The 12,800-nt window shown below is 32.1% G+C and overlaps 1 protein-coding gene and 1 long non-coding RNA gene across 3 annotated transcripts; both read left to right on the top strand.

The window, feature by feature from the left end:
* Positions 1-592: 592 nt before the first annotated feature.
* Positions 593-3,415, top strand: LOC115975466. 2 transcript variants are annotated; one of them, XR_004088120.1, is made up of 5 exons: positions 593-769; positions 1,015-1,058; positions 1,170-1,295; positions 2,242-2,331; positions 3,173-3,415. It is a non-coding gene; the product is annotated as an uncharacterized LOC115975466 (long non-coding RNA). The 2 variants fall into 2 exon arrangements; XR_004088119.1 differs by having other exon boundaries at positions 3,141-3,415.
* A 1,171-nt stretch (positions 3,416-4,586) lies between these two features.
* Positions 4,587-11,084, top strand: LOC115975465 (laccase-14-like). The gene is made up of 7 exons (XM_031096250.1): positions 4,587-4,771; positions 5,036-5,187; positions 7,728-7,972; positions 8,134-8,259; positions 9,179-9,767; positions 10,185-10,537; positions 10,892-11,084. Exons 1-7 carry the CDS (start codon positions 4,667-4,669, stop codon positions 11,023-11,025), a joined length of 1,704 nt encoding a protein of 567 aa, XP_030952110.1. The 5' UTR covers positions 4,587-4,666; the 3' UTR covers positions 11,026-11,084.
* Positions 11,085-12,800: the final 1,716 nt, after the last annotated feature.

The raw sequence follows: 12,800 nt of genomic DNA, 5'->3' as shown, positions 1-12,800 counted from the left end.
TGATTGATTTTGTTGAATTTTGGTCTGTGTATGTGATTCAAATTTGAGAAAATTTTTAGTTGAAATTTCAAATACGGTAGGTTTGGATAGATTAGAGGTTGATTAGAGTTTAAATTTTGTGTTTTTGATGACCAAGTTTATGGATACCCAGATTTGTTTTTATTTTTTATGGATGACCAAGTTTGTGATTTTTTAGGGATATTTCTAGGTTTTGCATGTTGGTTTGTATTACTTGATGGATGTAATTAGGCTAAGACAGACAGGTTTTTCTGTTGACAGCTTAGGCGACATGGGGGTGGCATTGCTTACTTGAGTGGCAGTGCTTACTTGAGTGGCAGTGCTTCTGCTCTGTCCCTGTGTAGATACTATTTCATGTGATGGAGATCAATATTGATTATTCTAATGAAGCCACAAATGTCATTGCAGAAAATTTTATTAATTTTGAATAATACAGCTTTTCAAGTCAAGAGTACATGTGTTTGTAATCTGTTAAGTTAATAGTTCTTTGGTAGAAAATGTTATCTTGAGTTATAACATGTGAAGAAGAAAAACCACTGTACTTCACTGCATTCAAAACTGAATCAATATATTTCAGAAAACTTGCAACTACAAAGGCATCATGTCTGCGCCCGAGTCAATTGGAAACAACACTCAGAAAAAGCTTATAAAAATAGTTATCAGTTTAGACACTGTGTGTCCATGGTGCTTTGTGGGCAAAAAAAATCTTGACAAAGCTATAGCTGCATCTAAGGATCACTATGACTTTAAGGTTTGCTCTCTCTCTCTCTCTCTCTCTCTGTGTTTGTGTGTGTGTGTGCACGCATGTTTGTGTTCCCACTCTTATCTTTTATCAACTACATTTGTAGATTAGATGGCATCATTTTCAACTTAATCCTTCTGCCCCAAAAGAAGGCATCAATAGGAAAGAGTATTACAGGAACAAGTTTGCATTAAGTTTGATTTGGCTGGTCATTGTATGCAATAAATAATTATGACTGCTTTGCAAATTTTCAGGTTTTTAGGGGCCATGGATTGGAATATAACCTTTCAGGACTCACGTAAGCATAAAAACAGTTTTAAATATATGGATAACTTTATATAGGTGAGGAAGCTATGAAGCAACCTTAATCTATTGGAGATTCCACTAACATTGTCTTAAATGCACACAGGGGAAATACTCTAGACAACCACAGGCTTATGCATTTCGCTGGGCAATAGGGTCTTGATAAGCAACATAATCTTATGGAGGTGCTCTCTCTTGGCTACTTCACTCAGGCAAAATTTATTGGTGACAAGTAAGTTGGGCTGTAACGTTTGATCTTTATATTTTTTAAATGTTTAGGCTATTTGCATAAATTTTATTTTCCTGTAAACAATTCTTAAAATTATTTTTCTTATAGATTGATGTTTTGTTTAACATGAATACCATGTAGAATGCTCCCCTCCTCTTCCAAAAAATAAAAATAAATTCTTTCAAAGATCATGAGTTATTAGAGACTAAACAACTGGACAGATCTTCATTTTGGCTTTAGCTCCACATGTTTAACTCACTTATCAAAATAAAATTGTAGGAAATTTATTGCTTTCTAGAACCAAAATTTCTGCAATTATTGATCATTCTACTTTAGTTTGACATGGCACTGGCAGTCAACTAAAACTGCTGGTCCCCAATAGTTTGTGCAAAGAGTCACTTCTTTGCATAAAATATAGATTAAAGCTTCTTAGATTGTGGAAGAATCTATTGCAGAGAGATAATTAGAGTCAAAGCAATAATGTTGCTGCTGCAATTCTTATAATTCTTTTGAATAAGAGTATGAAATTGAAACTTTGAAAGTTTTTTGCCTGTTTGTTGTTGATGATTCTAACTACCAGAAAATTTCATTTATTGTTGTTTTGGTTGTCATCAGTTGTCTCATGAAAGAAAAGCTTTAATCAATTTGAATATTTTTAGTGGAAATTGAGCTATGGGTTTGAATTTTTTATGATTCATATGTTAGAAATTGAGATTGGTATTGATGGTGAGATAGGTTTATATAGTAGAAAGGAGATTAATTAAATCATAATGGTCTCTAAGCTTATCAATTTGAAAGTTTAAGGGATATTGATAAGTAGGTTTGATTTTTTAATGATTAGAGTTTTGAACATAATGGTTTCTTCTATTAATGTTTCTTGAATGTTGGCTGAAAATTGGATTCCTATGGCTAGATTGCTGAATAAATATATTGCTTGAAATTCATACAGATTGTCAGATTGATCGCTACTCATTCTCTCTCAATCACGCGCTATAGTCCACCCCCTCAATCTTTGCCTTTTATCAACGCCACCACCAAGGTTTGCTACTTTCCTCTAATTTTTTTTTAAAAATTTTCTAGCCTACTTATGTATAAAATATATGATAGTTGACCATCACGAAACCTTCTTGAAGGTTTTCCAAAAAGGGTTTCACTATTGGGTCTATGAATCTCTGTCAAAATTATTGAAAAAAGATGGAACTTTTCAATCAAATATTATTGGCCTTCTCTTTAAATATTGTTGCAACGAAGGACTAAGCACACATGCTGCTCATACAGTCAACTTCCAAGGAATGATTTATAAGTTATTGGTGAATATGTCAAATATCTGCAAAATTTTCAAAATCACTAAATCAGTTTTGCTTCCGACCGTTATGTATAACATTTTATCCTTCAAAATAGTCAACATTCATCATTAAGTTTACTTCCAATCAAAAAAAAAGTTTGTACATACCTCATTATGAGACATCCGTAGGAAACATGGATCAGTAGAACTCCCGTTTATTGCTATGAACAATTTTCTTTTTTCAATAGAACATCTTTGTCCAAGTTTTACTTGAGTGTACAATTTGAAAAATATTACTTTTGTTAGGTGCCTGAAGAAGTCGTCCTTCCTGTGCAAGTAGAAAATCTGAATTTGTTTTCCAAAGACAACTAAATGACTATAATCTTAAGTATGGATGAGAATTCTACACTCTCAAGAAAGTTTTTCATCTTTTGAAAATACTGACAAAGCAATTTAGTTTGATAAAATGTCAAAAGTACGTATTTTTTAATATAACAAAATTACAAATTAGATATTTAATTTGTTTATGTTGTAATACATTTATCAACCTGTTTTATTGTCAGGCTTACATCAGTGATACTTCAAATGAATGTAGTAGCAACTTATCAAGTGAACAAGGTGGTGATTCTACAAAGTTTCAAAAAGTTGATGTTCAAAGCAATGGGCAACTCACACCAACATCTATGCTCAAGGAAAACAAAAAGACATATTTAGTGACTATTACAAAGCAACAAAGGAAGAAGATACAAAAAACACTTTTTAATTTTTTTTTTTCAATTTATTTGAAATATTGATTAAGTAGTTCTTTAAATTTGTGTTTCATACATTTTATGGATAATTGAGGATGTTAAAGATTTAATTCTTCATTTTATTTTAAACTTAAGTTTGATTTCTATTTTTAATTATGTAATTTAATGTTTCATATCAAAGATAGGAAACTATAAGATTGGAATTCTAATGTACAATTAAAGAGGAAGAGTAAAAGAACATTTTATATCTTTATACACAATAGCTTTTCCGTGCATCGCACGGGTTAGCGACTAGTTATATATAAAACTAACCAATATTTGGAGGAGAGAAGATATTTCTTCTTTCTTCTTCTTTTTTTTTTTTTTTTTTATTTTCTCTCTTTTTCTTTTTCTTTTTAATCCACTTGGCTACGGACAGGTGTAGAGGCCCCTCTTACGTACACTCAGAAGGAAGAGAAGGCTAATGCTCGGCTGAAACTCTTACGTACACTCAAAGGAAGAGAAGGCTACTGGACGGCTGAAAGACAAAATGCCGACACATGGAAAGTCCCACGCGGTTTCTCCCACACAAAAAAAAAAAATAATAATAATAATAATAATAAAAAATATATATATATATCCCACGCGGTTCATGTGTTTCCGATTTTCTCTTTTTATTTTTATTTTTTTTATATTTTCAATATTAAATTGTAATTTTTTTTTTTTAAGCGTGACTTAATTTAAAATTTTCTTTTAAAATTTTAAATTTTGAATCCATACCCTAAGTTTAGATGTATTTTGGATTTAAGTAATTAGATATTTGTTAAATGTCACATAAACTTAAAACACAATTTTATGAGTATAATTTTTAGAACTATAAGAGGTATAGTCAAAATGAGAGGTGTTATATCTACAATATTTTTACAACAAATCATATATGATAAATAGTTATTGTTCTAATTTGAATCCATAACTTAAACATATTAAAATTTTGAAACATTGGGAGAAAAAAAAAATCAAAATTACTCAAAATTAATAGGGTATTTGGTATATGTTTTCTAATAACAATTTTTAGTTTTTAAATAATATTACACATATTTACACACACTTTTTCATCTACACATATTTCTATACATATTTTTAAACAATAATTTTCAGTTTTTATGTGTTGGTACCAAACACTAAAATTACAATCTTGTGCATTATCAATTTGTACATGCATCTGTTTCTTTCCGTGCATTTATACTTCTATAAATAGATCCTAAAACCTTGGTCGAAAGACTCCAAACCGAAAAAGAAAAGAGATTGTGAGTGAGACTGAGAGTAGTGTATTTTATGTGTGGTAAGAGTAGCTTGCACAAATGGGAGTGAAGAAGGTATTATTGATCTTAGCTTTTCTGGGGTTCTTGTATCTGGATGGACTGCCGCTTTGCACGGCCTCAGTAGTCCATAATTACACCTACGTAGTAAGTGTCACTTACCACCTACTATGGTACGCATAAAAAAAGAAACTTATCCAAACATATCTTAGACAAGATCCAATTTTCCCTTCTATCATAAAAGCAGATGCTTTTGAAAAACATGCGGTGACCAGTGTAAAGGGAAAGAGAAGCACACTAGTTTCATTTATGTTGAAATATGTTGTTTAAGTTACTCAATATATATATATATATATATGTTCAAATTTGAAAGTTTGTGTTTCTCATATCAATGTCCATTTCTGGTTGCAGCTGAAGGAGACGAATTTTACCAGGCTATGTAGCACCAAGAGCATGCTGACTGTAGATGGTCAATTCCCAGGGCCAGTCCTTCGTGTTCAAAAAGGTGACACAGCATTTGTCACTGTTCAAAATAACGGAAAGTATGGCGTGACTATTCACTGGTAAATGATCAATCTCTCTCTCTCTCTCTCATGGTTGACTACTGTGTCAATTCACTCACAGTATGTCTTATTTACCTCTGCGTGTTATAAGCATGATGTCGCATAATATCATCTCTTTATTAGAACTTTTAGTTTACATTTTACCATATGCATAATTTCAAGATGGTGGCTAAAAGTGGACAAATATCATAACTCTAATGGATCTGGTACACAGGATCTTTGCCCTAATTTCATGGGTTGCTTTGTCCAATAAATCAAAAGGTTTTAATTAGTTTTAGAGTTTAGATTAATATAATTCGGTATTGTTTGTAACTTTAAAGTTTAAAAACTATATTTAAACAATGGTAAAATATAATTAACACCGTTGAAGCTTAGGCTAATGCCAATTAAGTTTAAAACTTTACAAAATTGACCAACTTATTCCATAACTACTGTAAAAAAAAGGAGAAAAATGAGTAACAAACCTAAAGGTTTAGGAACCAAGTTAGTTAGTTTTTAAAAAAATTTAAATCTAGCTGGCATTAGACCAAATCTTTGGTTGTAAACTATATTTTACCCTAAAAAGAAAAAAAGTATTAAAAATAGTGAGCTGGGAAAATGTGATTTTAAAAAATAACATTTTAAAGGTAAACAAAAAGTTAAAATACATTCATTTTATAAAAATTTAAACGTATAAAAAATAGTGAATAACCTCATGCATGATGTCCAAAATGAAATTGGGCTAGAGTCTAAGGCCTAATTTGGTTCACTATTCACTTATATCTCAATTCTCATCACTCAATCCTCTATCTCATATCTCATATTCTAATTCTCAATTTTCTATTAAAAGCACTCACAGTAGTGGAGCTGAATGGCTATATAGCTAATTTAGTTCTACCAAAACACAAAAAACCATCATCCAGTAATGGAGCTATATCTATTTTTTTTTACCTTCATTGCTACAGTGGCTGAGAGCTAAAAAATATATATAAATATATATATATATATATATATTTTATTAAATTTCTCTCTCCTCTTTTGTTTAAAAAATATTTTCTCTTTCTTTCTTTTCCTCTCTCTGGCTTCTCTTCTTTCATCCATTTTCCTCCTCATTTTTTTTCTCTCCCTCATCTACTCTCTACTTCGCTGATCTGCTTCACCGCTACCAGCCCACCCCCACGCTGCGGACCCATGCCACCGGCATGCTGCAGAACCACGCTACCGATCCACGCCGCCAACCCATTGGGCCTTTACTTGGTTGCCATTTTTTTTTTCCTACTGTGGGTTGTGGTGTGGTGGTGGTTGTGGTTGTGTGGGTAAATCGACGTCAATGGGTGGCTAGGTTCTTCGGCATCAGTGGATATATTACCTAGTGAGGAATAGAGTAGATCAGCGTCGGTGGTTATGGTTGTGTGGGTAGATCAGCGTCGGTGGATGATTGGACTGTGGGTGGGTTTGTGAGTAGATCGGTGTGTTCGTGTGGTGGTGTGGTTGTGGTTATGTGTGTGGTTATTGTGATGGTTGTATGTAGTAAATATATTATTTTATTATAATAAAATAAATTATTTTATTATAATAAATATATTATTTTATTGTGATATTTACATTATTTTATTATATTAAAAGTTAAAATAAATTCACTACTACAATATATATAATTAAAATAGATAAAATAATTTTTAATGAAGATAAATAACTAAATTTTTAATTCAACTGTGATGCTCCAGTCAGATCCCATTGTAGCTGGCATCAAAACTTGGCTTAAGTTTTTAGATAAAAAGGCAACCTTATCTCAAAACTGTGGAGCCCACTGGTCTTAGGAACCCGTGTGTAAGTAAGAAAAAAAGACCCAGGCATTGAAGAAAGAGAAAGAAAGATAAAATAAATAAAAGAAATAAAGAAAGAGAGTTGTTGGGTGGAGTGTGATTGAGACTAGACATTGAAGCGGTCCCACATAGATGCAAAGAATTACAATGATACCACCGTAGCACATTTCTCATCACTTAAAAACAACTTAAACTTGTTTTCAATTTTCATTGTTCTAAGAGTTCCCTCGGATACAATTTATTTTTGTTAAAATTGAAAATATTGTAATAAAATAATTTTTAAATGTGTGAATAATATCGTAAGACCCATTTTTAATAATTTTAAGTGTGTAAATAGTGATAAATAGTGAGTAAACAGTAATTCTTGTCTCCTAACAAAGCTGAAACTCATGAGGAAATTTTTTTAAAAAAAAGAGAAAAACGCAGAACACAAAACGCAGACGCAATAATTCCTATCCAAACCACACCTAACTCAATTTTTTGAGATTTGAGTTATGAAAATTAAAAAAAAAAAAAAAAATTAACCAAACAAGTAAGTCGGGTGTGGGACCTATGAAAAGTAAAGAATGAGTGATAAAAATTGAGTGATGAGTGATAAAAATTGAAACTATAGTAACTAACACTTGAGATCCTACTGCTTTATCTGTTAATCTTTAAAGAATTTATTGAATGATGCAATTATATGGAATAAAACTTATAAAGCTGATGAACACTTCTTTTTTATTTTTAAAACAGGCACGGAGTTAAGCAACCAAGAAATCCATGGTCAGATGGTCCTGAAAATATTACCCAGTGTCCAATTAAACCAGGAAAAAAATTCACTTATGAGGTTGTATTTTCTAATGAAGAAGGAACGCTTTGGTGGCATGCCCATAGTGACTGGTCGCGTGCAACAGTTCATGGCGCAATTGTTATCTCTCCTAAAAATGGAACCTCTTATCCATTTCCAAAGCCCTATGCTGAAGAAGTAATTATATTGGGTATAATTTAGTAATGGCTAGTGGCCATAACTTATTTTCAGAGAGGATATAATGGCATATATATACCATATAACTGGGAGGATTGCAAAAGATTAACTGGAAATTAAATGTATGCTAAGTTTGTACTTATACATCTAAATCTTCCTTTTTATACATTGCAGCGGAATGGTATAAGGGAGATGTGAAGGAAATAATCGATGAAGCTACAGCAACCGGTGCTGATCCAAATGTATCAGATGCCTTCACTCTTAATGGCCAACCAGGATATCCAAACAATTGCTCTATTGGTATGAATTTCTTTCCAAATATATCATGGGGAAAAAAAATTTCTAAAAAATAAAAATTGTTTTATAAAAGAGCTTTGATTTTTTCGCATCCAATTGTATCCACATTAGTGCGTTCGAGAACAACTTATTTGCGGTAGTTATTTGCATAGTGTATTTAGTTTTTGGTAACTTTTATATTAAATGTATGACAAAAAACTAAAACTTAGATAATTTGCAAAAGAAACTGAGATTAAAAAAGAAAAAGAAGAAGTAGGGGCCAATCGCACACTCGCTCCATGTCCATACTCAAAAAACAAAAAAATGTATAAAATATGGTTTACTAGCATGAAAGTGTAAACATTGTGTGAAATACTTTACATCCGGGTGTTAGCAACAATAATTTCTCTTATAAAAAAAAATGCTCTTGTAAATGATTTTTCTTCCCTTATTTGGGGGGAAAGCAAAAACAATACTTACCACTGATAGTTGGAAAACGTTGGATATGGTTTTAAGAGTTGTGTTCAAATTACATTATTCAAAATATTTTATTGGATATCAATTTTGACAAAGCTATTGTTGAATTACATTTTTTTTTCTTATACCTTACATATTTGCTAAAATTTTAAAGAAATGGAAATCACAAACTATGTCATATATCAAATATTTTAATATTAAGATTTTTATATTTTAAAATTAAGTGTAAAAGATAGTTTCCTTAATCAAATAGTCAATAAAATTTGATTTATATGAAATTTGATATGCAATGTGTTAAGAATATTGGGATGGGAATATATAATGTCAAGGTCGGATTTTCAAAATTTTATTCCAATAAAAAGTTATTATGTTGTCTAACATTACTTAAAGTTATATCGGTTATAACTCCATCTTAACCCCTTCTTTAATTAAACTACAATTAATTGATCATATTTTCATGCTTCAGCAACAACATATCGTCTACGAGTTATTCAAGGAAAGACCTATCTTCTCCGCCTCATCCACGCCGGCATGAATGAAGAAATGTTCTTCGCCATTGCACATCACAAGCTCACAGTTGTTGCACAAGATGCTTCATACTTAAAACCCATAAACACTAGCTACGTCATGATATCTCCAGGACAAACAATGGACATTTTGGTCACAGCAAACCAGTCTCCAAGCCATTATTACATAGCTGCTCGTCCTTTCTTTGACTCTAATGCTCCATACGACAATTCCACCACTACAGCAATTCTCCAGTACGTAGGCAATTATACTCCTCCATCCTCTCCTTCCTTTCCAACCCTTCCTAAAATTACTTCCAAGTCTGCTGCTGACAACTTCACAACTCGCTTAAGAGCTTTGGCGAGCAAAGATCACCCAATTAGTGTCCCAACTGGAGTTGATGAACGGATATTTATCACAGTTTCTGTAAATCAGTTAACTTGTGATAAAGCTGTGTGTGGGGGTCCAAATAATTCCATTTTAGCAGCTAGCTTAAACAACATAAGCTTTTCGACCCCAAAAATTGATATACTACAAGCATACTACAGGTTAGTACTGCCATACTTATGTTGTTAGTATTAATTTGTGCGTAAAACTTAAAAGACAGTATATATCTTAGGTGTAGTATCTGTATATTAGATTTTTAAAATGAATTGTCTTTGGAAATGATTACATTGTTTGTTTTTAATGATCAATGCAACTAGAGATTTGAATTTAATTGAAGAACTTAATATAATGTACATAAGTTTTCCCCTTAATTTGGTGGTTGTGCTTATAACTAGAAACAATGTTTACAAAAAATTTAGGCATATAATATTCTTTTAAAGAAAAATTCACAATTATTAATATTGTCTAATGTGATTGATACATAATATCAATGGTGAAAGTAATTATGTAAACAGTTGTGAAAAATTAATGTTCAAATATTGCTCCAATTTTATTGTATCTTGAAAATCATTTTACAGGAATCTGTCCAATGTTTATGAAAGTAATTTCCCAAATCGACCACCTTTTATTTTTAACTTCACGGGAGATTCAAACGATAACTTACTACTCCCAAGCACAGGAACAAAGGCAAAGATCATAGAGTATGGTAAAAGGGTGGAGATAGTGTTCCAAGGAACTAGTATTGGGAATCCAGAGAATCATCCTATGCATTTGCATGGTTTTAGCTTCTATTTGCTTGGGACAGGTTATGGGAACTTCAACAAAACCACTTCCCCCAAGACTTATAACTTGATTGATCCACCAGAAGTCAATACCTTTGGAGTTCCTAAGAGTGGATGGGCTACTATTAGATTTGTTGCTAATAATCCCGGTACTCTCTCTCTCTCTCTCTCTCTCGTCTCTCTCTCTCTCTCTCTCTCTCTCTCTCTCTCTCTCTCTCTCTCTCTCTCTCTCTCTCATATTAGTCACGATGAATGATAAATGTATATGCATATGATGATAATACATCAATGCGCTTATGACCACATCATTTTTGAAAATTTTTTCCACAACGTGATAAAGTAGTTGACTGTGAGTAATTAGACAATCATATCCACATAAATTTACTTATTTTTTTAATCTATTAATCACAATCAATCACTTTAGAATTGTGATAGCTTTATTGTAGCACAAAACCCGTGTCCCTAAATTTTCTCTTGTTACTGACATTTATAATATTCTTCAGGTGTATGGTATATGCATTGTCATTTGGAAAGGCATGCAAGCTGGGGTATGAACACTGTCATCATAGTGAAGAATGGGACCACCAGCGCAACAAGCATTCGGCCACCCCCGGCTAATTTGCCTACTTGTTCCTAATGCGGGAAAATTTACTGTTTTAATGTCAAAGGACTTAAACCGTAGAACCTGATTTCAATGAGGTCTTTGAAGAATTATAGTAAGTAAAATTATGCAATGTTAGGATATGTGTCATTTAAATCCTATTGTATGATGTTATATATATGACATTATGTTCTGATTAATAAACTTGTTTTATTATTATCTAAAATAATGGTAACATGAATATTTGGACATTATCATATAATCCATAAGATGCATAGTATGTGACAAGTTCTTTGTAAACTCAGAATTTTAGTTCGTAGTCGGTGATGAAGTTGGACATTTCATCTGCAAAGACTATAACATATCAACTAAGATGATTTGTCTTGATTATGGAAGTGGAGACTTCTAGCTGATATGTTTTAAGTATTAAGACATATTGAATTAGACCGCTGTGAGAATTATTATTCTACTAACGACTATCAAATGAATAATAAATCTCATGACTTCTATTTGTATCAACTCTTAATCTTGAGAAAATAATGAACCTAATTATGAAGTGTAGGTTGCTTTAATATATCAAGAGTGAGATATAAAGTCATGATCAAAACCTCAGTATGTTGGGTAACCACATTCAGTGTTGAAGAAACATATATTCTTAAGATGAAATTCGTAATCTCTTAACGGAAATATAAAATATTCCCTTAAAATAAGTTTAATGGGTTTGGTTATTCAGAGTGGACAAGAGACAAGGGGGTTTAGTAGGAGTCACCACCTGGTTTAGGTCTAGGAACTAAATGTTAGGTCCCTTGTGGAGGGCTTTATATATCTAGATTCTAGGTCTGGAGTTAAGGTACACAGGAATGGGAAGGTATTAGGCATACAATCTTGCCTAGCCTGCGGGCCGGCCTCTACTCATTTTGTTCCATATACTAATTATATGAAAGAAACCTCTAACAAGCTACCCTAAACATGCACGCGCATACACTCTCTAGTTTTATGACATACAACACCCAGGCATACATCTATGCATATGTCCACATACATCCACATCATATCACATCTCATCCTTATCATCATGTAGCATACATCAAAATATGGCAACAAGCACACTTCATCTCATCATATGGCAGCAACATGGATCTCATCAGTACATGTTCATCATCCTATCAAAGCATTTATATCACACATCAAACAAGTACATCATATTCATACAATATTCATTATGTTCATATATGCATGTTGATATTCATATGCATGTACTTACCTCACTGCTTCACAACACATCCATACATAAATGCATGTTCATGTTCATCTGCGTGTTCATGTTGACATTCAAGTGTTCAAACCATAATTAAAACAAACTAAGCATGTAAGACATGTTATTAAAGGCCTAGGCATGTGATACTAAACAAACATAGAAGTTAAAACATGGAATAAAACTAATTAAAATGCATCAAAACTGAAAAATAGACAAATATGGGTATTCTAAGTTAAGCCTGCGTGCACATGTGTACACAAAGATGAACTTGCGTGTGTAACCCAACCTAGAACATAGCATACAACACTCAACCTAAATTAAATCTAAACTTAACCAAGAATGCTACTAACCAATAAGCAAATAAACCTAAGTTACAAAGCAGTAAATTAAAACAATAAAACAGAATAAAAACTAGAGGAAAGACAAGAAAATTACCTCAAATAAAACGCTCCTAAAGCTTGATTTTGACTGCTTCCCTCGGCCAATCTATAATACAAAGACTTAAAAAGGGTCAGTAAATGTTTTACTAAGGGGCTTAGACCAATAAATAGTC

This window comes from Quercus lobata, chromosome 2, assembly GCF_001633185.2.
Source record: "Quercus lobata isolate SW786 chromosome 2, ValleyOak3.0 Primary Assembly, whole genome shotgun sequence".
NCBI lineage: Eukaryota > Viridiplantae > Streptophyta > Magnoliopsida > Fagales > Fagaceae > Quercus > Quercus lobata.
The sequence above is the reverse complement of the archived record's forward strand: the minus strand, read 5'-3'. Positions and strand labels throughout refer to the sequence as shown.

Excerpts from the sequence above, each read along its gene's own strand:
- LOC115975465 (XM_031096250.1), top strand. The coding sequence starts at position 4,667 with ATGGGAGTGAAGAAGGTATTATTGATCTTAGCTTTTCTGGGGTTCTTG. Across the intron at positions 9,768-10,184 it reads ATACTACAAGCATACTACAG|GAATCTGTCCAATGTTTATG; the intron begins GTTAGTACTGCC and ends ATCATTTTACAG. Across the intron at positions 10,538-10,891 it reads ATTTGTTGCTAATAATCCCG|GTGTATGGTATATGCATTGT; the intron begins GTACTCTCTCTC and ends AATATTCTTCAG.